General features: G+C 38.6%; 2 protein-coding genes and 1 long non-coding RNA gene across 3 annotated transcripts in view; 2 read left to right on the forward strand and 1 right to left on the reverse strand.

The window, feature by feature from the left end:
* LOC103512706 (putative uncharacterized protein DDB_G0282133) overlaps positions 1-16,037 on the reverse strand; it is a 23,214-nt gene extending 7,177 nt beyond the window's left edge. The window contains exons 1-11 of the mRNA XM_026826104.1: positions 15,926-16,037; positions 15,369-15,412; positions 14,245-14,653; positions 13,309-13,479; positions 13,062-13,214; positions 12,169-12,665; positions 9,664-11,472; positions 4,387-4,595; positions 2,215-2,330; positions 991-1,122; positions 252-334 (exon numbers count right to left, since the gene is read on the reverse strand). Of these exons, the coding sequence (XP_026681905.1) occupies positions 252-334; positions 991-1,122; positions 2,215-2,330; positions 4,387-4,595; positions 9,664-11,472; positions 12,169-12,665; positions 13,062-13,214; positions 13,309-13,479; positions 14,245-14,653; positions 15,369-15,412; positions 15,926-16,037 (3,735 nt within the window). The remainder of the gene's footprint in view (positions 1-251; positions 335-990; positions 1,123-2,214; positions 2,331-4,386; positions 4,596-9,663; positions 11,473-12,168; positions 12,666-13,061; positions 13,215-13,308; positions 13,480-14,244; positions 14,654-15,368; positions 15,413-15,925) is intronic.
* Positions 16,038-17,975: 1,938 nt separating this feature from the next.
* Positions 17,976-23,668, forward strand: LOC103512707 (chorion peroxidase-like). Its single transcript, XM_026826105.1, has 11 exons — positions 17,976-18,144; positions 18,572-18,770; positions 19,009-19,377; positions 19,741-19,916; positions 20,218-20,407; positions 20,727-20,930; positions 21,065-21,212; positions 21,426-21,585; positions 21,971-22,162; positions 22,457-22,658; positions 23,538-23,668. Exons 1-11 carry the CDS (start codon positions 18,070-18,072, stop codon positions 23,666-23,668), a joined length of 2,046 nt encoding a protein of 681 aa, XP_026681906.1. The 5' UTR covers positions 17,976-18,069.
* Positions 23,669-24,251: 583 nt separating this feature from the next.
* LOC113468862 lies at positions 24,252-24,804 on the forward strand. The gene is made up of 2 exons (XR_003392461.1): positions 24,252-24,367; positions 24,619-24,804. It is a non-coding gene; the product is annotated as an uncharacterized LOC113468862 (long non-coding RNA).
* The last annotated feature ends 1,872 nt before the right edge of the window (positions 24,805-26,676 follow it).

Consider the following 26,676-nt stretch of genomic DNA (forward strand, 5'->3'; position numbering starts at 1 on the left):
CCTGTTGTTAGTTGACCAGTGCTGGGGATCGCGTGGGTCAGTACAGACTCTATATACCACATAGTCAACACCTCAACAGATATCGCAAGGTGAGTCCTGATAGTCAAAAGGCATTCTCATGATCATGGCTAAACTGGTTGAGGTCTCTTGGCATCAGGCGCGCGTTGGTGCCTGATATTACCATGCGGGCTGTACATAGAGCCATATACTCACTTGAGAAATAGAAAATGGTTGATAGAGGTTAAAGTCACCGTCAACTCGGTGAGGTCTTGAGCTGACGCGGGTTTACAATACAGTTTGGCGACAGCTACCGCCTCCTCACCCGCAGGCTGAGCTGGGACCGTATGGTCGCAATGGGGAGTTGCATTTGGGAAAATATTATTAATAAAAAGTCGATTCCTATGTAAAAAGTCTGTGAAAAATCCAATCTGAGGTCAAAACTCCGAAAAGGTAATTTTAAAAGGTCGAAAATTCAATTTTTAATTGCCGTTCTAATTAAAAAGTTCAAAGAGTTGTGACGTCAGACTTAACGTCAAAATGCGCAGAAACGCTTACGCACAAACAAAGGAAGCGGGAGTCATGAATTATGACGTCATCGCCTACGAGAGCGTATGCCGTGACGTCAAACTTCACGATTTACCGGTATTATTTAAATCGATTTATCTCGGTATCTAGAAGCCGTAGAAGAAAAAGAAAAATTCCGTCGGTCCTCATTTTTCCTGCTCTATGACTTTAAAACATCACCCAAGTAAGCGCAACTGATCTATAGTCCAGATGAACTATCCGAATACCAACAACGAGGAACATTGCTTAACTTCAAAAATCCATGGGGAACTGGTGTAATAATTCAGTTATCGCCGGTGGCTAACCTAAAAATAAAAGAGTTTACCCGGTCTGCCTTGTAAGGTTGTAAGTGCTAGGTCGCGGGTTCGATTCCCACCCGAGGCGAACTTTATCCTACACAGATTTTTTTTTTTTTCAAGAGTTTACCTGTTGGCATAATAATGATGGCGTCCTTCTTAAGCAGAGCAATGTTGATAGCTGCTAACTGATTGGGTCGGAAATCTGTGAGGTTGAACTTTGATTTGAGTACAGACCGCACCCGGTCACTCCATGGGTAGTCTGGCAACATTGGAAAATAAAAAATAAAGAAATACCTACTTGGCAACATTGTTAAGTTAAATAAATAGTTAAAGAAGTACCATTGAGATCAAAATCAAGCTAATTAATAGCTCGTTAAACGTAACAAATAAAGAAGTACCTAATTGGCAACAATAGTAAGTTAAATACCTAAATAGTTAAAGAGGTACCGCCATTATGAAATAAAATCTTGTATAACCATATTAGTACGCAATTTGCAACCTGGCAACGATGGTAGGGTAAATTAATACTTAATGAGAAATACTTACCTATCTATCTATATAAATAAAATTGTAGATTTGTCTGTACATTGCTTAGAATCGTGAAATTTTTAGTTATTTCTACTCCTTATGCATCCACGATTCCAAAAATCACATTAGAAAAATTTCTATCTGTATGTATGTGGGTATGTGTGTATGTCTGTCTGTCACGCTAAATAGACCTTTGGTTGTCCTCTTTTCACGCAAAAACGGCTCGACACCCTATGCATCCACGATTCCAAAAATCAAATTAGAAAAATTTCTGTCTGTATGTATGTGGGTATGTGTGTATGTCTGTCTGTCACGCTAAATAGACCTTTGGTTGTCCTTTTTTCACGCAAAAACGGCTCGACCGATTTTGATGAAATTTTTTGTGGTTGTTAAATTCTCCGGGTGACATAGGCTACTTAAAATTGTCACATTCCATCCTGATTCAGAATGGCGGCGTTTAAAAGTTATGCCTATTATGCCGCACTGTGGGACATGTCAGGGAGCGCGTAGCGCGACCGTGTGCGTTTGGTGTGTGTGGTGTGATGGATGTGTGGTGTGATGGGTTTGTGTGTGTGGTGGGTGGGTGTGGGTGTAGTGGTGGTGATGGTATGCGTGTGTGTGGTGGTTCTGTACAAAGGACGGGTTTGCTAGAACATTTAAAACTCTATCAAAATCGCACAAACCTTTCTAGACCTATGCTGAAACGAGCATACTAATGGGAAAATGGAGGAGTTGCAAGTGGGTAAAAATTATAAATAAATGGTCGATTCCTATGTAAAAGGTTGGGAAAAATCCAAATCTGAGGTCAAAACTCCGAAAAAACAACTCCGTCTTTCAACATGGGTCCATCGAGATTTTTTGCTGGATTTTTCCCGGGTATGATCACACTTCACGGAGGGAAACTCACCAATGGATTCCGCTTGGAAAGTATGCTTCAACCTAGTGTGAAAAGTAGGTGAGAGTAAGCAGTCCTTTTTGAAGCCAAAATTACTACCCTCCTAAATAAGTAATACAAATATTTTATGTATTTTTTTATAATATTTAAAGTCACTACGGAAATACAAAGATTTGTAGTCATAAGGGTTGTACCCTTGATTCAGCGACGAGCTACTATTTAATAGATCAGTTGCGCTTACTTGGGTGATGTTTCAAAGTCATAGAGCAGGAAAAATAAGGACCAACGGAATTTTTTTCTTCTACGTTGGGGTTGAGGTCACTTTTGACGATTTTGCTAGACTTGGTTGTGTTTCTGACCTAACATTACAGTAAGGCACATCTTTACAACTCTTAGGAATAGCCTGAGAGACTTCTTTCATATTAGTTTGTCTTTTAGATTCTTCTTTGTCTTTTCCAACATTGGTTTCGATTGTATCCAATGGTTGTTTCTGTTGGTTGTCGTCTTTTAGATTCTTCTTTGTCTTTTCCAACATTGGTTTCGAATGTATCCAATGGTTGTTTCTGTTGGTTGTCTGTTCTTGTTTGAGATACGATGATAGAGCTTGCAATTGTTCCAAGTAAGACGTTCTTAATTCTTGTTTGAGATACGATGATAGAGCTTGCAATTGTTCCAAGTAAGACGTTCTTATTGGAGACTTGATGGGTTAAGTTGTGATTTGACATTAGTTTGTCTTTTAGATTCTTCTTTGTCTTTTCCATCATTGGTTTCGATTGTATCCAATGGTTGTTTCTGTTGGTTGTCTGTTCTTTTTTGAGATACGATGATAGAGCTTGCAATTGTTCCAAGTAAGACGTTCTTATTGGAGACTTGATGGGTTAAGTTGTGATTTGACTGATTTTCTTCTACGACTTCTAGATACCGAGATAAATCGATTTAAAAAATACCGGTAAATCGTAAAGTTTGACGTCACGGCATACGCTCCCGTAGGCGATGACGTCATAATTCATTACTCCCGGTTCGTTTGTTTGTGCGCAAGCGTTTCTGCGCGTTTTGACGTGAAATCTGACGTCACAACTCTTTGAACTTTTTCATTAGAACGGCAGTTAAAAATTGAATTTTCAACTTTTAAAGTTACTTTTTCGGAGTTTTGACCTCAGATTCGGATTTTTCACAACTTTTTACGTAGGAATTGACCTTTTAATAATAATATTTTCCCAATTGCAACTTCTCCATTTCACACAGCCTGAGTATAGCTGGGAAAAAGCACCACGCGATTACCCAGATGGTCACTCATCCAGATACTAATGTTATACTTTAGTTGTTGTTGTTGTTGTTGTTGTTTAAGATATCTTTTTATTTGGTGATGGTCTCTAGCCATGTTTTATTGGCTCATCCTGAACCACAGTCAACCGTCATGAGGACTTGTGCTTGAACTTTAAAGCAGAGAGAACCCTTTGAAGAACTACCAGCTAGCTAGGCTGGTTAGGGTTAACTGTTCTTCTCCCTGTTTATAGTCGCTCAGCTGGACGCTAGTCTAGTCTCTGTTTGATGTCCCCTTGCCAGACCTCAGTGCTGTTTAAGATATCTTTTTATTTGGTGATGGTCTCTAGCTCTAGCCATGTTTTATTGGCTCGTCCTGAACCACAGTCAACCGTCGTGAGGACTTGTGCTTGTACTTTAAAGCAGAGAGAACCCTTTGAAGAACTACCAGCTAGCTAGGCTGATTAGGGTTAACTGTTCTTCTCCCTGTTTATAGTCGCTCAGCTGGACGCTAGTCTAGTCTCTGTTTGATGTCCCCTTGCCAGACCTCAGCAGTTACAGTTCAGTTAAATAATTTAGCGATCTGTTCAACGTAAGTTACCTATTGGTTTCTTCATCTAGATCTCTCTGCAATGCTAGAACACTATTCACATCGGTAGTTTCATCGTTCAATAGAAGATTTTCTGATAGCGTAACTTCAGTGTCTGCTGATTAGGGTTAACTGTTCTTCTACCTGTTTATAGTCGCTCAGCTGGACACTAGTCTAGTCTCTGTTTGATGTCCCGTTGCCAGACCTTAGCAGTAAAATAATTTAGCGATCTGTTCAACGTAAGTTACCTATTGGTTTCTTCATCCAGATCTCTCTGCAATGCTAGAACACTATTCACATCGGTAGTTTCATCGTTCAATAGAAGATTTTCTGATAGCGTAACTTCAGTGTCTGTACCATCCAGGCTTTGGAAATCATTCAGCCATCCAAAGTAAGAATTTGAGCTGGTGTAATTGGTTGGGAGGGTTTTCTGGGAGTCTCTTTTGGCACTTTTAGTCTACAAAGAAGATTGGGTTGTTTTCCAAAATTAAGTTGAGCGTGATTAACAAGGAAAAAAGCTGTCATTTTTGTCATTCCTTTTTGTTTTTAATCAAACAAGCTTATACCTACCTCCGTAATTATGAACTGTGCAGGGTATTCAACCTCAAAGTGCCCCATAGGAAATTAACCCGAAAAATCAGTTTTATGCCCCATAAAAGTCCCCAATACACTTTTTGAGTTCACTTAGCATTCTCTCTTATGGAACTTTTCACGAGGAATCGATTGGTGCAACTTTCAAGACTGTCCGACGCTTTAAAGCTGCATACATCTTAAAGTATCGAATCACTAGAGTAAGTCAAAAGAAGATTCGATTTAGCTACATACATCTTAAAGTATCGAATCACTAGAGTAAGTCAAAAGAAGATTCGAATCATCTTGAAAGCTGCAATAGCGAAAGCTCCTTGAGAGAGCCTGAGATTTAAGTATGTATCAAAAGCCGTATATGATACAAGTCCTATTGTTAATTAATTAATTATATTTATTTGTATTTTTATTTTACAATCGGGCAAGTCCTATTATTGACCCACCAAATATACCTTGTTTAGACTGCTGGGGTAAAGGAACTTATAAGTCCTATTCGGGCAGGATAAACAAGGTATATTGTATTCTATTATTGTGAGTTTTACTCTTTTCCGAGTATTTTCTTTGGACAGAAGTTTGGTTACGGTTATATGAAGTTCTGTTTTCGTCCGCCATTTCCGTTTAATTTAGTCTTCACTTTATCCTACACAGATTTTTTTTTTTTTCAAGAGTTTACCTGTTGGCATAATAATGATGGCGTCCTTCTTAAGCAGAGCAATGTTGATAGCTGCTAACTGATTGGGTCGGAAATCTGTGAGGTTGAACTTTGATTTGAGTACAGACCGCACCCGGTCACTCCATGGGTAGTCTGGCAACATTGGAAAATAAAAAATAAAGAAATACCTACTTGGCAACATTGTTAAGTTAAATAAATAGTTAAAGAAGTACCATTGAGATCAAAATCAAGCTAATAAATAGCTCGTTAAACGTAACAAATAAAGAAGTACCTAATTGGCAACAATAGTAAGTTAAATAAATAGTTAAAGAGGTACCGCCATTATGAAATAAAATCTTGTATAACCATATTAGTACGAAGTACGCGATATGCAACCTGGCAACGATGGTAGGGTAAATTGTAGATTTGTCTGTACATTGCTTAGAATCGTGAAATTTTTAGTTATTCTTACTCCTTATGCATCCACGATTCCAAAAATCACATTAGAAAAAATTCTGTCTGTATGTATATGGGTATGTGTGTATGTCTGTCTGTCACGCTAAATAGACCTTTGGTTGTCCTCTTTTCACGCAAAAACGGCTCGACCGATTCCGAGGTCTTTCTTTATTAGTATCATTTTTATTAGCATTCATCACCGTTTCAGGAGTTTGAATGGGTTTGACCAATGTTGATTTGTCCGGTAGTTTTTCGTTACTTTTGAGTTCAGTTTTCCCAGCATTCACATTTCCGCCACTAGATATTTTGAAAATAGCAGAATCTTCATCTTTAGCAGAGCTGTTATCCATGTCATTGTTTTTCACAAAACTATCACTTTCATGTTTTTGTAGTGCTTGTTCAATGTGAGATATGACAACATTTTCCAGTTCAATATGATATTTGAAATTAATAGCAGAATCTTCATCTTTAGCAGAGCTGTTATCCATGTCATTGTTATTCACAAAACTATCACTTTCATGTTTTTGTAGTGCTTGTTCAATGTGAGATATGACAACATTTTCCAGTTCAATATGATATTTGAAATCATCTTCAACATTGTCATGGTCTGGAGTGTTTTCATGTTTACTCTCTAGTTTTCGAATCTCTTCTAGAAAGTTACAGTCACTGATATTTTTGCCTATTATACGGGGATTATTCTCAGAGATGTGACTCAGTTGGATAAGATTATCGTCTTTAACTCTTTGGGGTAGAGTATGTGGAGATTTTGTTTTCTTGCGTCGACGATTTTGTATTTCCGATATACTTTGGCTACGCATTCCTTCATGTGTATTTGGTTCATCAGGAACTTCATTTTGTGCCGCCCCCATGAGTGGATTAACGAACGATTTTGGCGTACTTTGTTGGAGACATACTTTCAAAACACCGTTTGATTCTTTTGTATGCTTTCCAGTTTCGTTAACAGCTTCTTTATTTTCATCTCCATGTTCCATTTCACTACACTTCTCTGTTCCGGATTCTTTTATAGTTTTGAGTATTGTTGTATTGATACCAAAATGTCTAAACAAAGTACTGTATTTGTTGAAGTTTCCCACGCTTTGTGTCCGCTGGAGTTTGTATAAACTTTTCAACATTGCTTGGTCTTCTTCGAGTCTATCATTTTTATTTGTATTAAAAGAAGCATCATTTCCTTTTTTGTTATCAAATCGCAGGTCATTTTTATCCAGGAAATCACTTTCGGTGTCTGTCTTTTTGTCTAGTTTCGTTTTCAACTGGTCAATGTAATTCTCTGAGAACGCTTTTATTTTCGCGTTCGACTTCACATCACTTTCCAGCTGCAATTTTTTAATTTTCTCAAACACCATGGCGATGTCTGTACCATTGACGGTTTGTAAAGGTCCAACATTGATGTTTTCTTTTACATTGAGTTCTTCCGCACGCGCTTTATACTTGTCTATTTGATCTTTGAAATATTCGTTTAAATCGCTGTAATTCAGACTTGCATTTGTCGAAAGTCGGTTATCCAAAGTTCCATTTTTGGTTAGATTTAGGTTGTTTAATAATTGTTCGTATTGTTTCCTGAAGATATTTTCGTTTGGAGTTTCCTCTACGGTCAATATTTGTTTTACTAGATTTTCTTCTGTTCTTCTTCCTTTGCCTTCAGGTCTGTTTTCACAGATTGAAGAATCTTCACTGATATTATCCGGAGCTGTTTTTAGAAGAGCATCTATTCCATTTCTATCTAGTTCTCCAACACCGACCAAATTTATAACACAATCTGGTTTAATATTATCCTTTACACCTATATTTGTTAGATCGCCATTATTCGATCGATGTTTCTTAAGATTGCCAGTGTTTCCTCGTTTCTTAAGAACGCGTTCGTATTTCTGATCGATCAATGTTTCCCGATATTTGTATTGTTTCTGGTTTAATATTATCCTTTACACCTATATTTGTTAGATCGCCATTATTCGATCGTTGTTTCTTAAGATTGCCAGTGTTTCCTCGTTTCTTAAGAACGCGTTCGTATTTCTGATCGATCAATGTTTCCCGATATTTGTATTGTTCAATGAGCATTGCTTCGTATTGCTTTCTTTTCTCTACAATAGTGTTATTGCTAGGCACGTTGGAAAGGCTTTCATTCAATGACTTGCACTGTCCTTGAATGAGATGAATGGAAATTAGATTTAGTTCTACTAAGACTGTATGGTTTCTTCAAATTAAATTGACCTAAGGAACGGATCCCAAACCCTTGACAAATGGAGACTGTGTGCCTGAAGGCCTTTCATCACAATCTTTTTCCACAACTAATCCAGTTTTTTATGTCGTTAGGTATAATAAAATTGTATAAGACCTAATAGCATGTATAAAACGTACAAAATACATTCCAGCATTAATTATTGAGAATAGAAAGAAAAAGCTGCTACCGAGGCAGAAAGTTTGAATCTCAGGACAAAAACTATAACCATTACCTCATACCTGTATTATCATTCAAATCAACAGCGGTTCTCTGATTCACCCTAAGCATCGTATTGCCATTCGGTTGACACACCGGTGGTAAATCGTTGACACACCGATTTCTGTCAACCCTTTCTCGATTTCTCTCATAAACCAATTCGGAAAACATGGATCTTTTCTTTCTAGGCGCATTATTTTTTCTTTCCTCAGCACTCGATAACTTCCATTTTTCTTTCATTTCGGTCCCATTTAATTTTTCTTTTGATCCAATCCTATACAATTGTCCTTTCGTCTCAATTCCTTTCAATTGTCCTTTCGTCTCTATTCCATTGAATTTTTCTTTCGTCTCCATTCCATCATTACTCTCTTTCGCATCAATTCCATTCAATCGTTCTTTTTTGATTCGATTCCAAATTTCTTCCGATAAAATTCTAGTCAATCTTTCTTTCGCTTCCATACCGTTTATTTCATCCGGCCCGCTCAATTTACAACTTGAGGCCAATCTTTCTGTCTTCGTTCGACTCAGTAGTTCTTTCGATACGATTCCACTAAATCTTTCTTTCGCTTTCGATTCTTTCAAAATTTTTCTTTTGATCCAATCCTATACAATCGTTCTTTCGTCTCAATTCCTTTCAATTGTCCTTTCGTCTCTATTCCATTGAATTTTTCTTTCGTCTCCATTCCATCATTACTCTCTTTCGCATCAATTCCATTCAATCGTTCTTTTTTGATTCGATTCCAAATTTCTTCCGATAAAGTTCTAGTCAATCTTTCTTTCGCTTCCATACCGTTTATTTCGTCCGGCCCGCTCAATTTACACCTTGAGGCCAATCTTTCTGTCTTCGTTCGACTCAGTAGTTCTTTCGATACGATTCCACTAAATCTTTCTTTCGCTTTCGATTCTTTCAGGCTATAATCCGAGGATCGCAATGACTCCGGTGATTTTCGGGACATGCATTTGGCGAGAATTTTGTTCTCCAGGTCGGACAGAGATCGGTTGCTGCCCGTCAAACTGGGGAGCGTGGAACCTGGAAGTAAGTCGGACAGTCTTGAAAGTTGCACCAATCGATTCCTCGTCAAAAGTTCAATAAGACAGAATGCTAAGTGGACTCCAAAAAGTGTATTGGGGACTTTTATGGGGCAAAAAACTGATTTTTCGGGTTAATTTCCTATGGGGCACTTTGAGGTTAAACACCCTGTATACCTATACCTACCCACAAACTTTGAAAATATAGTTTATTATAAGACTTTGGTTAGTCTTCGTGGATAAAGAAGTTTTCAGTCCTATCCTAGCAGGATAAACAAGGTATATTCTATTGATCTATTCTATTCAATGACCCAATTCTATTTTATCTGTTTGGTTGGTTTAGTTTACCTTGTCGTATAACTCTATGAGCGAATGATCACAATACTCCACAGTTGTTTCACACAAATTGCTTGCTATTAGTTCATAATCATTGCTATTGCGTTTGTTCTCTTCATTTATATCACTGTTGTTTTTGTTTTTCAAATCGTTGTTTTTGTTCTTCAAATCCTTATTGTTTTTCAAACCGTTGTTTTTGTTTTTCAAATTCTTGTCATTTTTCATATGGGTGCTCTTCCGTTTATTTCTTTGCTGACAGTTTTTTCTATCAGGTTTAAGATTGTCATCTTTCTCATCATATTTGTCACTTTCCTTTCCTTCACATTGCTTGTCATGTTTGGTATTAGTGTTGCAACTTTCTTTATTGTCATATTTACCATTTTCTTCACTGTTGTATTTTTCAATGTTTCCTTCGTACTGATTGTTTTTGGCAACATACTGTCCATCTATTTCCGTTGAATAAGCTTCTTGATCATCGATTGCAATGGTTCTCTTGTTGTTAACAGAGAACTGTTTATGCATTTGTGTTGAATTAGCTTCTTGATGATCAATTGTGTGATTCTCTTTGCGTTCCAACACCATGTTTTTATCTAGTTCATTATCATCACTGGAATCATCTAAATCTTCCCAATTATCTTCTTCACATTCATTCTCGCTATCAGACTCTTCTATGTTTGGAAATGCATGTTCTTTGTTGGTATGTTTGACTGTATTTATTGGGTTTATGTTTATGACATAGTGTCCATTATGTTCAGTATTTAATGTTTGTCTTGGACAGATCAGATCTACTTTACATAGTTTTGGATTGGTGTGCTTTTCGCGTGAATTTCTACTATTGTATTTTTCACTACATCTACTGAAAATCGTATCGATCTTTTCCTCGCTTTTAAGCGCAACTGTGCTATTTTCTTCTACCCTTTTAATTTGATCGCTGGCTTCTTTTGGGTGAGTCACATATTGGATAAGTCCAAAGTTTGGATTGAGTGGTGCCTTATCTAATCTAGCATTATCCTTTTTGTCTCCGAATGATCTGTTGTGAAAGTTGTCATTTTTGTTCAGAGAACAATGTCCTACGATTTGCGTCACTCTTTTGTTGACAAGGTTGTCGTTTAAATTCTGAAATTCGTTTTTGATTTGTTCCAAATCTAACCTTTCCAAATTCCTATGCTTGCCTTCCAGGATATTTACATTGAGAGTAGCTTCCCAGTTTAGATCTTTACATTGAGTTTGGTTTTGGTGTTTCCCATTCTGATTTGGTTTTGTCCATTTCATCTTTTCACATTGCGTATGCTTTTGGTTTGGCCAATTAGGGGAAGATTCTTTTAAGTTCTCGTTACATTGAGTAGAGTTAGAGTTTTGCCGCATTAGAGATTGACTATTGCTAGCTAATGAAGACATACTACCATTTGATGCGTGCACAGAAAATTTGTCAAAATGAACCTTTTTGTCAATTATAATTTCATTGTTTGTTTTGTTGTTCATATTTGCAGTGTGTACATCTCCACCATTAGTAAAAGAACTGATAATATCATTTGCAACTGTCTGAGTTAGGCCTTTTCTATTTTCACGAGGGTACAGCTTGTTACAGTCGTATTCCATGTAGTTTCTCTTATTCATGCTCTCAGATACAAGCAGATAGTTCGTATAGGTATTCTCAGTTTCAGTAGACTCAGTCAAGTTCATGTGGTAATAGGGGGTTTTGTTGTAATCGCCTTCCAGGATATTTTCATTGAGAGTAGCTTCCCAGTTTAGATCTTTACATTGAGTTTGGTTTTGGTGTTTCCCATTCTGATTTGGTTCTGGAAGTATCGATTCCCGAGGCTAAGTCAAAAGAAGATTCGATTTATCTTTAAAGCTACATACATCTGAAAGTATCGAATCACTAGAGTAAGTCAAAAGAAGATTCGATTTATCTTTAAAGCTGCAATAGCGAAAGCTCCTTGAGAGAGCCTGAGATTTGAGTATGTATCAAAAGCCGCATATGATACAATTGATACATGTCCTATTATTGACCCATCAAATATACGAGACCTTGTTTAGACTGCTGGGGTAAAGGGACTTTTAAGTCCTATTCGGGCAGGATATATTGTATTCTATTACGTATTGTGAGTTTTTTTCCGAGTATTTTCTTTGGACAGAAGTTTGGTTACGGTTATATGAAGTTCTGTTTTCGTCCGCCATTTCCGTTTAATTTAGTCTTCAAACCCTCCTGTCACAAACTGAGCCAAAAATGAACACCTTTTACCTGGTTGTATGACATCAGAGCACGAAGATTTCAAAGTAACACTATCCGATCGATTTTGGTGACTCTGGGAAGCATTGTGAGGCCGATTAACATTTTGTCGGCCACTAGGGCCCTGATTTCCATTTTGTCGGCCGCCAACCGATTTTGGTGACTCTGGGAAGCATTGTGAGGCCGATTAACATTTTGTCGGCCACTAGGGCCCTGATTTCCATTTTGTCGGCCGCCAAGCCATTTGATGCGTCAATTTGCACAGAAAATTTGTCAAAACGAACCTTTTTGTCTCTAACAATTTCATTGATTGCTATTTTGTCGTTCATAACTGCAGTGTGTATATTCTGTATACCTCCACCATTACTAAAAGAACTAATGATATCATTTGCAACTGTCTCAGTTAGGCCTTGTCTATTTTCACGAGGGTACAGCTTGTTACAGTCGTATTCCATGTAGTTTCTCTTATTCATGCTCTCAGATACAAGCAGATAGTTCGTACGGCCGCCAAGGCCATTAAACGACTGATTTTGACGGCCAAAAGGGGGCTGATTTCCATTATGTGGCCCTCTGAGGATGTTAAAAGACTGATTCTGATTGCTAGTAGCAGGCTGATTTCCTCTCTGTCGGCTTCTGATCCAGTTAGGAGCCTGGTTCTCACACACAGCAAGCCAATTTGACGACTGATCTCGACTTAGATTGGCAATACACTGGTTTATATTGTCGAGGAGGTTGGTATTGGGGGCACCCATATCGAGTGTGGTTTCCGAAATATTCAAATCTGTAGGTGTTTTCAAAAATTTATCGTTTATTTTATCATCGAAATTATCTTTTATGATTCACATATTTAATCATCGAAATAAATTAAATTATTTCCGCTTGTTGACATCGAAAGGTTTAAAATTCAAAATATTTTGCCTAAAATCTTATACCTGTTTAAGCCAGCCTAGTTGCTTAAAGGGTAGCTCGCCTGCCTTGCAAGCGATAGGTTGCAGGTACAATTCCCGCACGGGACTAATTTTATCCTAAACAAATAAGGTTCGTTCTCGGAACGGCTGGTTTTCTCGAATTCTCGTAATCTGTCTTCCTTCTCTCTTCGACTTCGGAACGATAAGACCATCGTAGTTACAGTTCCCTTTATCAAACCTCTCCAGAGGGAAAGGAAGATAAAAATCACCTGAAGAGTTGTCAATAGCTTCCAAGCTAGGGCTTCTTACAAAGGACAGCAAGGTATACTTGTCATCCGGCCGTCTTTCAACATGGGTCCATCGAGATTTTTTGCTGGATTTTTCCCGGGTATGATCACACTTCACGGAGGTATTGAAAAATCCTAACTCAGGGGCGGGATTAATGCCTAGGGGGCATTCTCTTCCATCCAACCCCTATAATAAACTTACTCTTTTTCAATTTTATTTTTAACTTACCCTTTTTCTCCCAATCGTCAGGACAGGACGTGTTGGATTTTTTGAGCAAGAGGTCATCTTTGAGTTTGTCCTTCAACTCTAGCAGCTGCTTCCGCCTCTCTGTCAGTCTCTTAAGTTCCTTGCAAACAAAGGCGAGCTCCTTTTCTACTTCGTTCAACTGGGCTTCTTCCTCTGGAAATTGGAAAGGGGTGAAATAGTTAACCCCTCGGTCTATATTCTCCTATTAAAAGATACTTTACTTACCTACCCTAAAAATAAATACCCTATTAAAAGAAAAATGCCTAAGATTAAAAGGTGTTCCTTTAAAAATTATGAGGCAAAACATGGGTAAAAAGATGAAAAAAAAAAAAACAACACCAACAACAACAACAACAACAACAACAACAACAACAACAACAACGAACAAACAAATTTACCACCACGTCCACCACAGAAATATAGCAATGTTTTCAATAATGTAAGTAGATAGGTACCTGAAGATAAGCAGACGATAGAAATAGCTAAAATCAATGCCGTCACATTTGAATGAAAAGCTCTAGAAAGCATAACTGAAATCAAAATTTAGATACTCAAGACCAAAGAGAAGAGACTCGGAATCCGTAGGTTGAGGGTTCAAATCCCTTAATCGGAGTGGATTTTTCTCACGATTTTTTTGGGGCATAACCCACTCAGAGACAATTGGTCAATATCTACTATTTAGTACTCCCTACTTTAATCTACTATTTGCCCCCCCCCCCCCCCCAGGCTTTAATACCGTTTGATTCTTTTGTATGCTTTCCAGTTTCGTTAACACCTTCTTTATTTTCATCTCCATGTTCCATTTCACTACACTTCTCTGTTTCGGGTTCTTTTATAGTTTTGAGTATTGTTGTATTGATACCAAAATGTCTAAACAAAGTACTGTATTTGTTGAAGTTTCCCACGCTTTGTGTCCACCGTTTGATTCTTTTGTATGCTTTCCAGTTTCGTTAACAGCTTCTTTATTTTCATCTCCATGTTCCATTTCACTACACTTCTCTGTTCCGGATTCTTTTATAGTTTTGAGTATTGTTGTATTGATACCAAAATGTCTAAACAAAGTACTGTATTTGTTGAAGTTTCCCACGCTTTGTGTCCGCTGGAGTTTGTATAAACTTTTCAACATTGCTTGGTCTTCTTCGAGTCTATCATTTTTATTTGTATTAAAAGAAGCATCATTTCCTTTTTTGATATCAAATCGCAGGTCATTTTTATCCAGGAAATCACTTTCGGTGTCTGTCTCTTTGTCTAGTTTCGTTTTCAACTGGTCAATGTAATTCTCTGAGAACGCTTTTATTTTCGCGTTCGACTTCACATCACTTTCCAGCTGCAACCAAGGAAAAAAGCTGTCATTTTTGTCATTCCTTTTTGTTTTTAATCAAACAAGCTTATACCTACCTCCGTAACCTCAAAGTGCCCCATAGGAAATTAACCCGAAAAATCAGTTTTTTGCCCCATAAAAGTCTCCAATACACTTTTTGAGTTCACTTAGCATTCTCTCTTATGGAACTTTTCACGAGGAATCGATTGGTGCAACTTTCAAGACTGTCCGACTTACAGTTAAGGAGTTACGGGTTCGAGACTCGGCGATTTCAAGAAAAAATACTGTTTTTGAAAAGGGAAGTCATGTGTTTGCTAGGATGAACACAATTGATTATTTTGATAATGATTGATATTAAAATTGATTATTGTTTCCAATCAAACAGCTGATTGGTTGATTATTTGTGACTTAAATCATAACGTCATAATAATGGTTAACAGCATGGGTCTATAGGTCCTCCTAGAGAGTCAGGGCCTTTGGGAAGTGAGCAACTTTTTACTGATTATTCAATTCTTTGTTCTACTTTCAATAAAATGAGTAGGTACCTAGGTATCTATCGAAATTTGATGAACAAATTTGATTAGGTAATAAGTTAATAACTGTGATCATTTGTATAAAATTTCATAACAACTGGAAAACAGTTAAAATCATTGAACAAATAGACACACTAGCTGACACACTTCCCTGAGTTAATTAATCTCTAAAAAAACACTCAACTTACCAGAGATCTGAGATTTTCTTGAGGACATTCTAGGAACCTAACGTCTAGTTACATGGAATTTGAATCTGTCAAGTCACTATAATCACTATGAATTGTAGGCAAATGAAATATCGGATCAGCTACTTGTAGTTGGCTGAGGAGTCAATTTACTTTGAAAGACTTTTCATCAACTCTACAAAACTAAATGAATCTGTACCTACTTACCTTCAAGGGCCGGGATAATATATCATTTTTGGCCTGTTGGTTAAAATGAACCAGGAGGGACAGTAAAGACAAAAAGAAGAGTAAGAACCTTTCAAGGTGGAAGGGACATAGGTACAACAATAATAAAAAATAGTAAAAACCAAGTAACTGGGAATTAGATCATTTTACCTATTCTTTAAACATTATATTAAAATGTCTATTCCTTCCTCCTCATCTGACAATGTTGAGGGAGTTGGCTAACTATTTCTAAATTTCAAAGCCCTCCACTTATTCTATTAATGTAACCTAGGGATATTGGTGCAAAATGACATACTGCCCATACTGTTAGATTGCCTTTGAGGGGGGAAACTTACCCATTATTTTTGATGTTTTTTGAGTTTCACCCTGGCTAGTGGTTTTATTCTTTTCCTCGTCCATCTCGAGATTAATAATCTCCATTGGTGTATCACTATCATCCACCTCCATTGAATCTCCACAACCTCTTAAGGTTGTTGGCTCAAGATCAACTGTTGAGATTATTGGCTCAGGATGAACTGAGGTTGCTGGCTCAAGATGAAGAAGAGGTTGTTGGCCCCATATCAAGGAGAAATTGTTAGCTCAAGATCAACTGTGGAGATTATTGGCTCAGGAAGAACTGAGGTTGCTGGCTCAATATGAAGACATTGTTGGCCCCAGATCAAGAAGAAATTGTTGGTTCCAGATCAATTGTGGAGATTAATGGCTCAGGAAGAACTGAGGTTGCTAGCTCAAGATGAAGAAGAGATTGTTGGCCCCAGATCAAGAAGAAATTGCTGGCTCCAGATCAACTGTGGAGATTATTGGCTCAGCTGAGGTTGCTGGCTCAAGATGGAGAAAAGGTTGTTGGTCCCAGATGGACTAAGGACTTATGGATTGAGTTTGTTGGCTGTGGTTAAACACTGAACTGAACAAATACCTAGTCATGTTCTAGAACAAACAAATACCCAGAATGGATAAGTTCAGCAATTTAGCACCTTTCTTGAAACTTTCTGATACAATTAGACAGAAATCTTCAACAGATAAAAGGAAATTTGTTCATTAGATTTTTGTTTGGCTTTATAGTTCACTGATTGATCCACTAATTGACTGAATGAGGTCTAAAATTGATAGGAAACTCATTTTGTCACTTGAACTGTCTTAAAACTGCTTAGAACCTACTTACATTACTTACTCAAATTAAAATAAGAATACTTTTCATTTATTTACATAAATAAATCATACCTACATCTTGAATCAAATCAGTAAACTCCACTCCACTTTCAAAATCACAAAATTTAAGAAAATCAGTCAGGGTTGGATCCTGATTTTCTCGAATGTTTCAATTTTTTTAAATATTCGCATTATTCGCGCGTTTACCGGTTTTCTCACAAGGAGGTTGAAAATCTGTGGACTTCTTGTTCTCATCGTGAAAAAGTGAAGCACATTCTATTATGGTTTCAATGAAATCCGCTAGAGTGCGTTACAAATATAAAATTTTTATTGCTTAACACGTTGGCTCCCAAATGTTTTTGATGAGAGTGCTTCCTAAAGCAGAGGGCCAGAAAAAACTTCGCTCTGCCGAGCATTGAACTCTGCATTTCTGGAGTGCCTATCGCACCTAGATATTTTTACGAGTAGGTTTTACCTACCTAGATGGCTAGGTACCTACATATCATTGGTGATGGTGCACAAAGCAATCATATAGGTTTTTTTTAATGATATCACAAAAAAGACAAAATCAAAATGAAAATTGGTATCTAGAAACAATTCACCTGAATTAACACAGTACCTAACCTATGGGAATTTGAAAAATAAAAACTGGAAAAAATAATAAATTAAATAGGGAAAATAATACCTACCTACAGGCAGCATGGGGGTAGATATGTATGTACAATTGTACATAGGTGAATAGGTAATAGGCTAGTAAGTACTGAGGTAGGTAGCTGTCGTAACATTTAACAATCATTTTCCCAACAATCTGAATAAAAAATCATAAAAGAAAAAAGAAAACAACAACCAAGCCACCAACCACCTAATCAAATAAAATATTAATTACTTTGATTTAACTGGAAAATGGAATCGGAATCAATACCAGAGGTTTCTGTTGACGTCATTACGTTATCGATCGGAATTACTGCAGAAGTGAATTTTCGAGTCCATAAAAACCTTCCCGCCTGAGCCTAGAACAGTCATAACCTCACAACCTTCGAAAGAGTTTTCAAGATACATAGCTTTTCTAAGCTGGAAGTCCCCCCCCCCCCCCCCTAAAAACCTTCCCGCCTGAGCCTAGAACAGTCATAACCTCACAACCTTCGAAAGAGTTTTCAAGATACATAGCTTTTCTAAGCTGAAGTCCCCCCCCCAGTTATTACCTACTAACCTACTATTGATAGATTCTATCTGAAAAATAGATTTTTTGTTTGCTGGCCCAGTGGCCCCTCTTCGGGGTGCAAGCTGAAAGCTTGTTCTGTCGGGTTGTAAGCTCTGTATTTCCCCCACAATGGTTTTCGCAAGGGTACTGTCGGGAAATAGTCTCGGCTTTCTACTGGTAATCCTCGTACAAGTTGTACCGCTGGTAAGTCAATGAAGTGCTTCATCTTTGATTCCGATGATCATCAGATGGAATAAGTCTCCTTTTGGTGACCAGGGATTGAAGTTAGTGCGATCTTACTTTGTAAGCTATTACAAATTACGAGCCGCAAGGCTAAAAAAGTTTCTTTGTGTGTAACACAGAGGCTGACATCGCCATCGGCTTCCGTGGAGGCTTATAGTGAACGATCTAGTCATAACTGTCTATTGCTAAGCCAATTAGCCAATTGATAGGTCGATAGGTCATCGTCATCACTTTATGGATCAAGCCATAAGATATGGATCAGACTGATCAGACGCACCGAAATGCTCATGGACGCTTCCATAGGAGGATCACTATCCACGCATAACGTCGAGTTCAAATCCTGTGAACAAGGCAAAGAATTATCCAATATTCTCTTTTTCTTCCTCAGAAATGTCTGAGGAGCAGCGCCCCATTTTCCTTGTCCACGGATGAGCAGAATGTAGCCGACCAATGTTTCACGACGCAACAGTGTAACGCCACCGCCAAGTATAGGACCGCCGATGGGACGTGCAACAATCCGGAAAAGCCTTGGTGGGGCGCCGCAAATACGCCGTATGTGCGTCTGTTGAAACCGATCTACAGTGACAGTAAGTCATCTTGAGTTGAAAGTTGAAACCAATAACATAGTTGGCAATAATCACAAGAACACAGTTGGCAATAATCGCCTTCGTAGATTCGTAACCATTCTAAGCCTCAGGTGCGCTTTTTGTGTATGACTACGCTCTACGCTGCCTTGAACAGATCCCAAGATGATCAGGTGAACCAATTCCGCATTTTTCGACTTCTTTTCACCAGCCAATGAACAAATTTCCCCTTATTTTTTAGCCGATAACAATCACCGTGTCTCAGTGGTGGACGGCAGCCCTCTTCCTAGTGCGCGACTCGTGACTTCGACTTTCCTGCGATCCAATTTCAGTCTGCAAGATAAACGTACCCGTATGTTCATGGTGTTCGCACAGCTGATCTCTCATGTCGACTTCTTTTCACCAGCCAATGGACAAATTTCCCCTTATTTTTCAGCCGATAACAATCACCGTGTCTCAGTGGTGGACGGCAGCCCTCTTCCTAGTGCGCGACTTGTGACTTCGACTTTCCTGCGATCCAATTTCAGTCTGCAAGATAAACGTACCCGTATGTTCATGGTGTTCGCACAGCTGATCTCTCATGACGTTCTACTCAACCCTCAAGCCCAAGGTAAATAAACTATGAAACTCTGTTTCGTGTTAATATAGGCCGGGCGGTCCTTCGAACTCATGACGGTCGCGTGCCTCCCGACACACTTGATACATTCGTAATTCCAGGTAGGTACTAGTACTATACTTTGTAGATTCGTATAAGCTTAACTTAACTTTTAGGGCTGTTTGTCCCTACACATAAGGCTCAGAGTGTGGGCTTTTTGCGTATGGAGTAACCTAAAAGGCTTGTGAACTGTAATAATTATTTCATCTCAATTCATATGGAACTTCGCAAAGTTACTGAGTCCTCCATTAAGATATAGAAGTATGGCCTCTACGGAGCTATACGGTTTCACCTTGTATTTCATTTTGTTTCTACTAGGATCATCTTGCTGCTCGGCCACGGGGGATCAAGTCGTTTCAACGTCGGGAGTTTGTCGACCGATTTCAATACCTGCCGACGACGTTTTCTTTTCAACCTTTGGACGCAAATGCCAAGAGTACCATCAGAGTTTGGGCACCAACTGTTCTTCTCTGCCATCCAGTCCTATTCTGCCGGTGAGTGTTTCTTGTGTCCCATCCGAGTTTTTTTTCCCCCTCATCTCTTAATATCATAGTCAAGGACAAGATATAATTATGATAAGATTGAAATTTAGTCAATCCAGATGGAAGCAACCCTCCATAGAAATCAAGACTGGATGGAAATCGCACAGTATATAGGGGGAGTGGAAAAACCTGTTTTCTGGAGGCTCTGGGACCACGCGGCCTGTCAGAACCCGGTGTAAGGTAAGATAGAAGTGGTAAAATTTCCAAAGCGGAAAATAATGAGTGAGAAAATCCTTTATTTCTACTGTTTCAGAAATCTTTCACAACTCATTATATTGACGCCTCGTTTCTCTATGGCAGTTCCGCAGAGGAACAGGCAAGTTTGAGGACGGGAGAGAGTGGCAAACTTCTTACGGTGACTGATGGAGCAAACAACAACCAGTATTTGATTACGAAAAATATCAGCAGCTGTCCATTTGCCAGGAAAAACTGTTACGGAGGAGGTAAACTGGGCGTGAATTTTCAGTTGACTTTCTTTCTTAACATAATGAATCTATCTTGGGTCATAGGTCATAGAGGGTGGGAATTTACCGCCTTAGGTCTTCTTCTTCTTCTTCTAGTGCCTATCCGTTAACGGTATTAACGAATGTTGGAAATCATGACTTTGTTGGCTGCTGCTTTGAAGAGTCCTGTTGTTACGATGCCAAAATTTCTAGCTTTGACTTACACTGTAAAGCAATATAATAATGTGAATTGCGTGTGAGGGAATGTCCGAGGACACGCCGGTTGTGATTCCTTGATTTACTTTTCTTCTCATTCAAGGTGATCCACGGGTGAATCAGCATTTGGATTTGGCGGCCATGGAAACCGTGTTCGTAAAGTTTCACAATGCTGTTGCCGACAAATTGGTTGCCATAAACCCCTCGTGGGTTGCCAATGACGAGATTCTGTTCCAGGAGAGCCGCCGAATTGTGATTGGCGTCTTTCAGCACATTATTTACAATGAGTGGCTACCGCTCTTTATTGGTAAGTGAAGAAGGGTGCTGATTATATTTGAGCCTTTGAAGACTTGAAGAGGTCCAAAGAAGCTGCTTTTTGAGTGATCTCTGACAGCTTTTGAGTTTACTGAATCATTACTTCATCATTTATTTCCTTTTTAGGGGTGGATACCGTGAAGGCCCTCAATTTGACACCCGCCACTTCTGGCTTCGCCTCTGGTTACGACCCGAAAGTCAATCCGTCTAGCTTGGCTGACTTTGCCGGGGCAGCATTTCGCACGCTTCATAGTTTTACCCCCGATACTATCACGTAAGACCCATAACCCATTAGACATGATTATCAATATTTTAACCTGAAGGGAATGAAGGCTTCAAGAAATTATTTCAACTGTGATAACTAGCACATTAACATAACTAACATATTTTTTTTTTTTTACTTGAACAGAATACCTACTTGTTCATCAACATACACTTTAAGATGTACCTATATTCACTTGAATTCTTCACTCTCTATTTCTCCTAGCATTGGACCCATTCCCAGTTCTCCTTTGATGACCATAAAGTTCTCCAGCACGTTTCAAAGGCCTGGAGATTTCCTGCAAGAGGGCGAAACTTTCGACTCTGTCCTCCAAGATCTTCTGACCGCGAAGCAGCGAACTCTGAGCCGTTTCTTTTCAACTGAGGTAAGAGGACCTTGCCTCTTGAATCTTTGGATCCTCCAATGATTCTTTATGAGTCACTTGGACGTATCGTAAAACGACGGGGAGTTGACGCTGGGGCAATATTCGTTAAATGTAATCAAACGGATAACGACGAAGCTGCCCATTTCGTATCGTATTGGAGTTATTGGACATAATGTTTTCATTTTGAGAGTAGGGGTAGGTATAGGTATTAGGTACCTACCCTTTCTCCAACTTTAGCTTTCAGACCAAACTGCATAATAGTATTTCTTTCAAATAAGGATTTCAGGAATGGATCAAAATGAAATTTAGTGGGTCGTTCTCCTGATTAAACATAATCTTTCTGACATATTGTATGTAAAATTTTGACCTTCATCTCTGACTTCAGATCCTGGATCATTTCATCGATTCGCGCGTACCTCTGATCAACGGGTCTGTTCTGTTTGGGGACGATTTGGCGGCCATGGACGTTCACCGTGGCCGAGACTACGGCCTCCGAGGCTATAACGATTATAGAACTCTGTGCGGCCTTCCTCGGTTCGAGGATTTCAAAGCGACGGCCGCAGAATTCGGCGCTGATGTGAGATTTTTTTTTATTTTATTTTTTAAACAGTTGAAAATACTTTTCTCTCATGGAGACCTAGGATCACTAGTTCATACACAAAAAGCCAAGCCTGAGGCTTAGGTGTAGGGACAAACAGCCTTAAGGATGGGTAAGCTTCTACAAATCTAGGTCCAATTCCGTATGTGGTTAAAAAATTGGAAACATTCAAAGCTTTTTATCGATTTAGTAAGCTAAGGTAAAAGCAATACATCTTCAGATTCTTCAGTCCTATTTTAAGCTGTTTGAATAATCACTTTTTCCTTCGCACAGGTCGCTCAGAAGCTGTATACCGCTTACAAAAGCCCTGACGACATAGACTACTACCTGGGTATTGTCCTTGAGCTGACCGGCAAAGACACTACCAGTGTGGCCTCTACCCTGAGATGTATTGTAGGCGAGGCCTTCCAACGTTACAAGGTCGGAGACGGCTACTTTTACGAGTGGGGCTCTCGACCCGGGTCCTTCAGTTCGGGTAAGTTCGCCTCCAAAGTTAATTCAGTTCGGGTAAGTCCGCCTCCTAGGTTAATTCAGTTCGGGTAAGTCGGGAGGGAGCTGTATAACCGGATAAGTAAGTAAGTAAGTAAGGTAAAAGCAATACATCTTCAGATTCTTCAGTCCTATTTTAAGCTGTTTGAATAATCACTTTTTCCTTCGCACAGGTCGCTCAGAAGCTGTATACCGCTTACAAAAGCCCTGACGACATAGACTACTACCTGGGTATTGTCCTTGAGCTGACCGGCAAAGACACTACCAGTGTGGCCTCTACCCTGAGATGTATTGTAGGCGAGGCCTTCCAACGTTACAAGGTCGGAGACGGCTACTTTTACGAGTGGGGCTCTCGACCCGGGTCCTTCAGTTCGGGTAAGTTCGCCTCCAAAGTTAATTCAGTTCGGGTAAGTCCGCCTCCTAGGTTAATTCAGTTCGGGTAAGTCGGGAGGGAACTCGTGAACTCTTCCACGAGCCGGAGTGAACTCGGGTAGAAAAAGGTCAAGAGGAGTGAATTCGTTACCTCCCAAGTCCATCTCGTAGGGTGATTTGAACTTGGGGAGTTTGATCCCAATATAAAATTCGGAGGAACTTGAAAAGGGAGGAAATGGCATAGGTATACATACCTACCTATTGTGGGCCTGAAAAAAACAAACTGGATATCGGATTAGCTTAAAATTGCCCCTTTCCGCTTACTCCATTTATCAAGGGTAAAGGCCGTAAAGGGTTTACTTTTTCTAGTTTTTCTTGGCATTATTTCAATTTGAAGACGGTAGGTCTCACTTTGGGGTGAATAAATTTCATGACGTGATGATTATTTGGTCTCGAACTAAAAATCTCCAAATACAAATTTACCTCTTTCCAGCTCAACTCGATTTCATAAGGAGCGTCAAACTATCCCATGTAATTTGCATGACAGCAAATCATTTAGAGTCAGTCCCAAGTAATGCGTTCCTTCCGGCTTTTTGCGTATGGAGTAACCTAAAAGGCTTGTGAACTGTAATAATTATTTCATCTCAATTCATATGGAACTTCGCAAAGTTAATTTTGTTCATCTCTTTACAACGTACCTTAATGCCCAGGTAGGTATATACCTAGAAAAATATATATTTTTCGAGATCCCACTTGTCGTGAGATTCATCCGATTTTTTCTTCCGAATGTCCTATAGGCAATGTATTTTAAATGGGAGTGGCCCCAGTTCACACGACACGATTTTTTTCCCCGAACGACAAGTGGGAACGGGCTCGGACCTATACATTCACCTACCCATTTTTTTATTATTTTGTTCCAGGAATAATCCGCCCACATCGTGTCAATCGCTGGCCTTGGATTTCAGCAGTTTCAAGACCTCTTGAAAAATTATCGTCCTTATCCCAGAAATAAAATTACGATCTTCGATAAACTGGAAAATTGCCCCTTTCCGCTTACTCCATTTATTAAGGGTAAAGGGTTTACTTTTTCTAGTTTTTCTTGGCATCATTTCAATTTGAAGATAGTAGGTCTTACTTTGGGGTGAATAAATTTCATGACGTGATGATTATTTGGTCTCGAACTAAAAATCTCCAAATACAAATTTACCTCTTTCCAGCTCAACTCGATTTCATAAGGAGCGTCAAACTATCCCATGTAATTTGCATGACAGCAAATCATTTAGAGTCAGTCCCAAGTAATGCGTTCCTTCCTCCTGACAATACGTAAGTTTTGTTCATCTCTTTACAACGTACCTTAAAGCCTAGGTAGGTATATACCTAGAAAAATATATATTTTTCGAGATCCCACTTGTCGTAAGATTCATCCGATTTTTTCTTCCGAATGTCCTGTAGGCAATGTATTTTAAATGGGAGTGTCCCCACTTCACACGACACGATTTTTTTCCCCGCACAACAAGTGAGAACGGGCTCGGACCTATACATTCAGCTACCCATTTTTTATTATTTTGTTCCAGGAATAATCCGCCCACATCGTGTCAATCGTTGGCCTTGGATTTCAGCAGTTTCAAGACCTCTTGAAAAATTATCGTCCTTATCCCAGAAATAAAATTACGATCTTCGATAAACTGGAAAAATGCGATAAATAAGACAAACCATCGGATCTGGACTGCTGGGCTGTGTTCCTGAAAGTTCTGAGAGCAATAATTTTACCTACTAGGAAGTTCAGTCCCCATCAAATTGAATCTTTTATCAAGAACAATCCTTCGATAGCACTATCGATATAGTGCTATCGATAGTTCTCCTCCTCTACCACTCAGTTCTCAGTTCAACTTGAAGCATGAGGGGAGACTTATCCAGTGGCAGATGTATTCAATAACTTTTGGATAAACGTGACTGATCATCTTCCCTCTTCGCTCATTCATTCAACTCACATTCTGCTCATTCCCCCAACTCACATTGTGCTCATTCATCCAACTCACATTGTGCTCATTCATCCAACTCACATTCTGCTCATTTATCCAACTCACATTCTGCTCATTCACCCAACTCACATTCTGCTCATTCATCCAACTCACATTCTGCTCATTCACCCAACTCACATTCTGCTCATTCATCCAACTCACATTCTGCTCATTCATTCACACAGAGTTATTATTCAACCACACTGCTCTGAACTATAATACCTATGTTTACCTACATTGACTAGATGGATGAATTTTACTGTCCCTGTACACATCAATACATCATATATTTAACTGTAATTAGATATAAGTAGGTAGATATTAATATATATTTTGTGTTTCTAATTGTATTATGTATAAACATTGTTAACATACTATGTATTTAAACAATAAAAATAATTGAATTGAATTGAAAGAATCTACCTACAATTCGTGCACTTCAAACTTCAGTCCTCAAAATTTTAAATGTAAAAATAATGTCCTAAATTAGTAGTATTTCTTTCAAATAAGGATTTCAGGAATGGATCAAAATGAAATTTAGTGGGTCGTTCTCCTGATTAAACATAATCTTTCTGACATATTGTATGTAAAATTTTGACCTTCATCTCTGACTTCAGATCCTGGATCATTTCATCGATTCGCGCGTACCTCTGATCAACGGGTCTGTTCTGTTTGGGGACGATTTGGCGGCCATGGACGTTCACCGTGGCCGAGACTACGGCCTCCGAGGCTATAACGATTATAGAACTCTGTGCGGCCTTCCTCGGTTCGAGGATTTCAAAGCGACGGCCGCAGAATTCGGCGCTGATGTGAGATTTTTTTTTATTTTATTTTTTAAACAGTTGAAAATACTTTTCTCTCATGGAGACCTAGGATCACTAGTTCATACACAAAAAGCCAAGCCTGAGGCTTAGGTGTAGGGACAAACAGCCTTAAGGATGGGTAAGCTTCTACAAATCTAGGTCCAATTCCGTATGTGGTTAAAAAATTGGAAACATTCAAAGCTTTTTATCGATTTAGTAAGCTAAGGTAAAAGCAATACATCTTCAGATTCTTCAGTCCTATTTTAAGCTGTTTGAATAATCACTTTTTCCTTCGCACAGGTCGCTCAGACATACCTATCTTAATCAGAAAGCAACTTTGGGTAAGAATAATTAGAAGCTTCATTTGCAGATTTAAAACTGAGTTGACAGATGTTTGATGAGGGAAAAATGTTAAAATTGAACCCTATCCGATATTTTTTTTGTAAAAAAAAAAAAAAAAAATCTCGAAAAACATAGAACATGTCTTCTACTTAGGTATTGACATCTTGAATTATTTCAAGCTTTTTTAAAATTTTCAACTAAGAAATCTTAAAAATCATTGATGAGTGCTTCTTGCCCTCTAATGTGTGTGGGCCCTAAAACCAATAGCAACATTATCTTGTTGGACTATTGGTCTGATTTGTTGGAATAAAATAATTATTAATTAATGCTAAAAAAATAAATAAAACTAATAATAAATAAAATAAATTAACCTACAGCTGGTTCAGAAAAAGTACCCCTACCTATTCAGTAGATATCTAAATAGCAATTTTTAACACACCAGACTTGAACGCAAACATCACATCAT

Source organism: Diaphorina citri, unplaced genomic scaffold (genome assembly GCF_000475195.1).
Source record: "Diaphorina citri unplaced genomic scaffold, Diaci psyllid genome assembly version 1.1 scaffold875, whole genome shotgun sequence".
NCBI lineage: Eukaryota > Metazoa > Arthropoda > Insecta > Hemiptera > Psyllidae > Diaphorina > Diaphorina citri.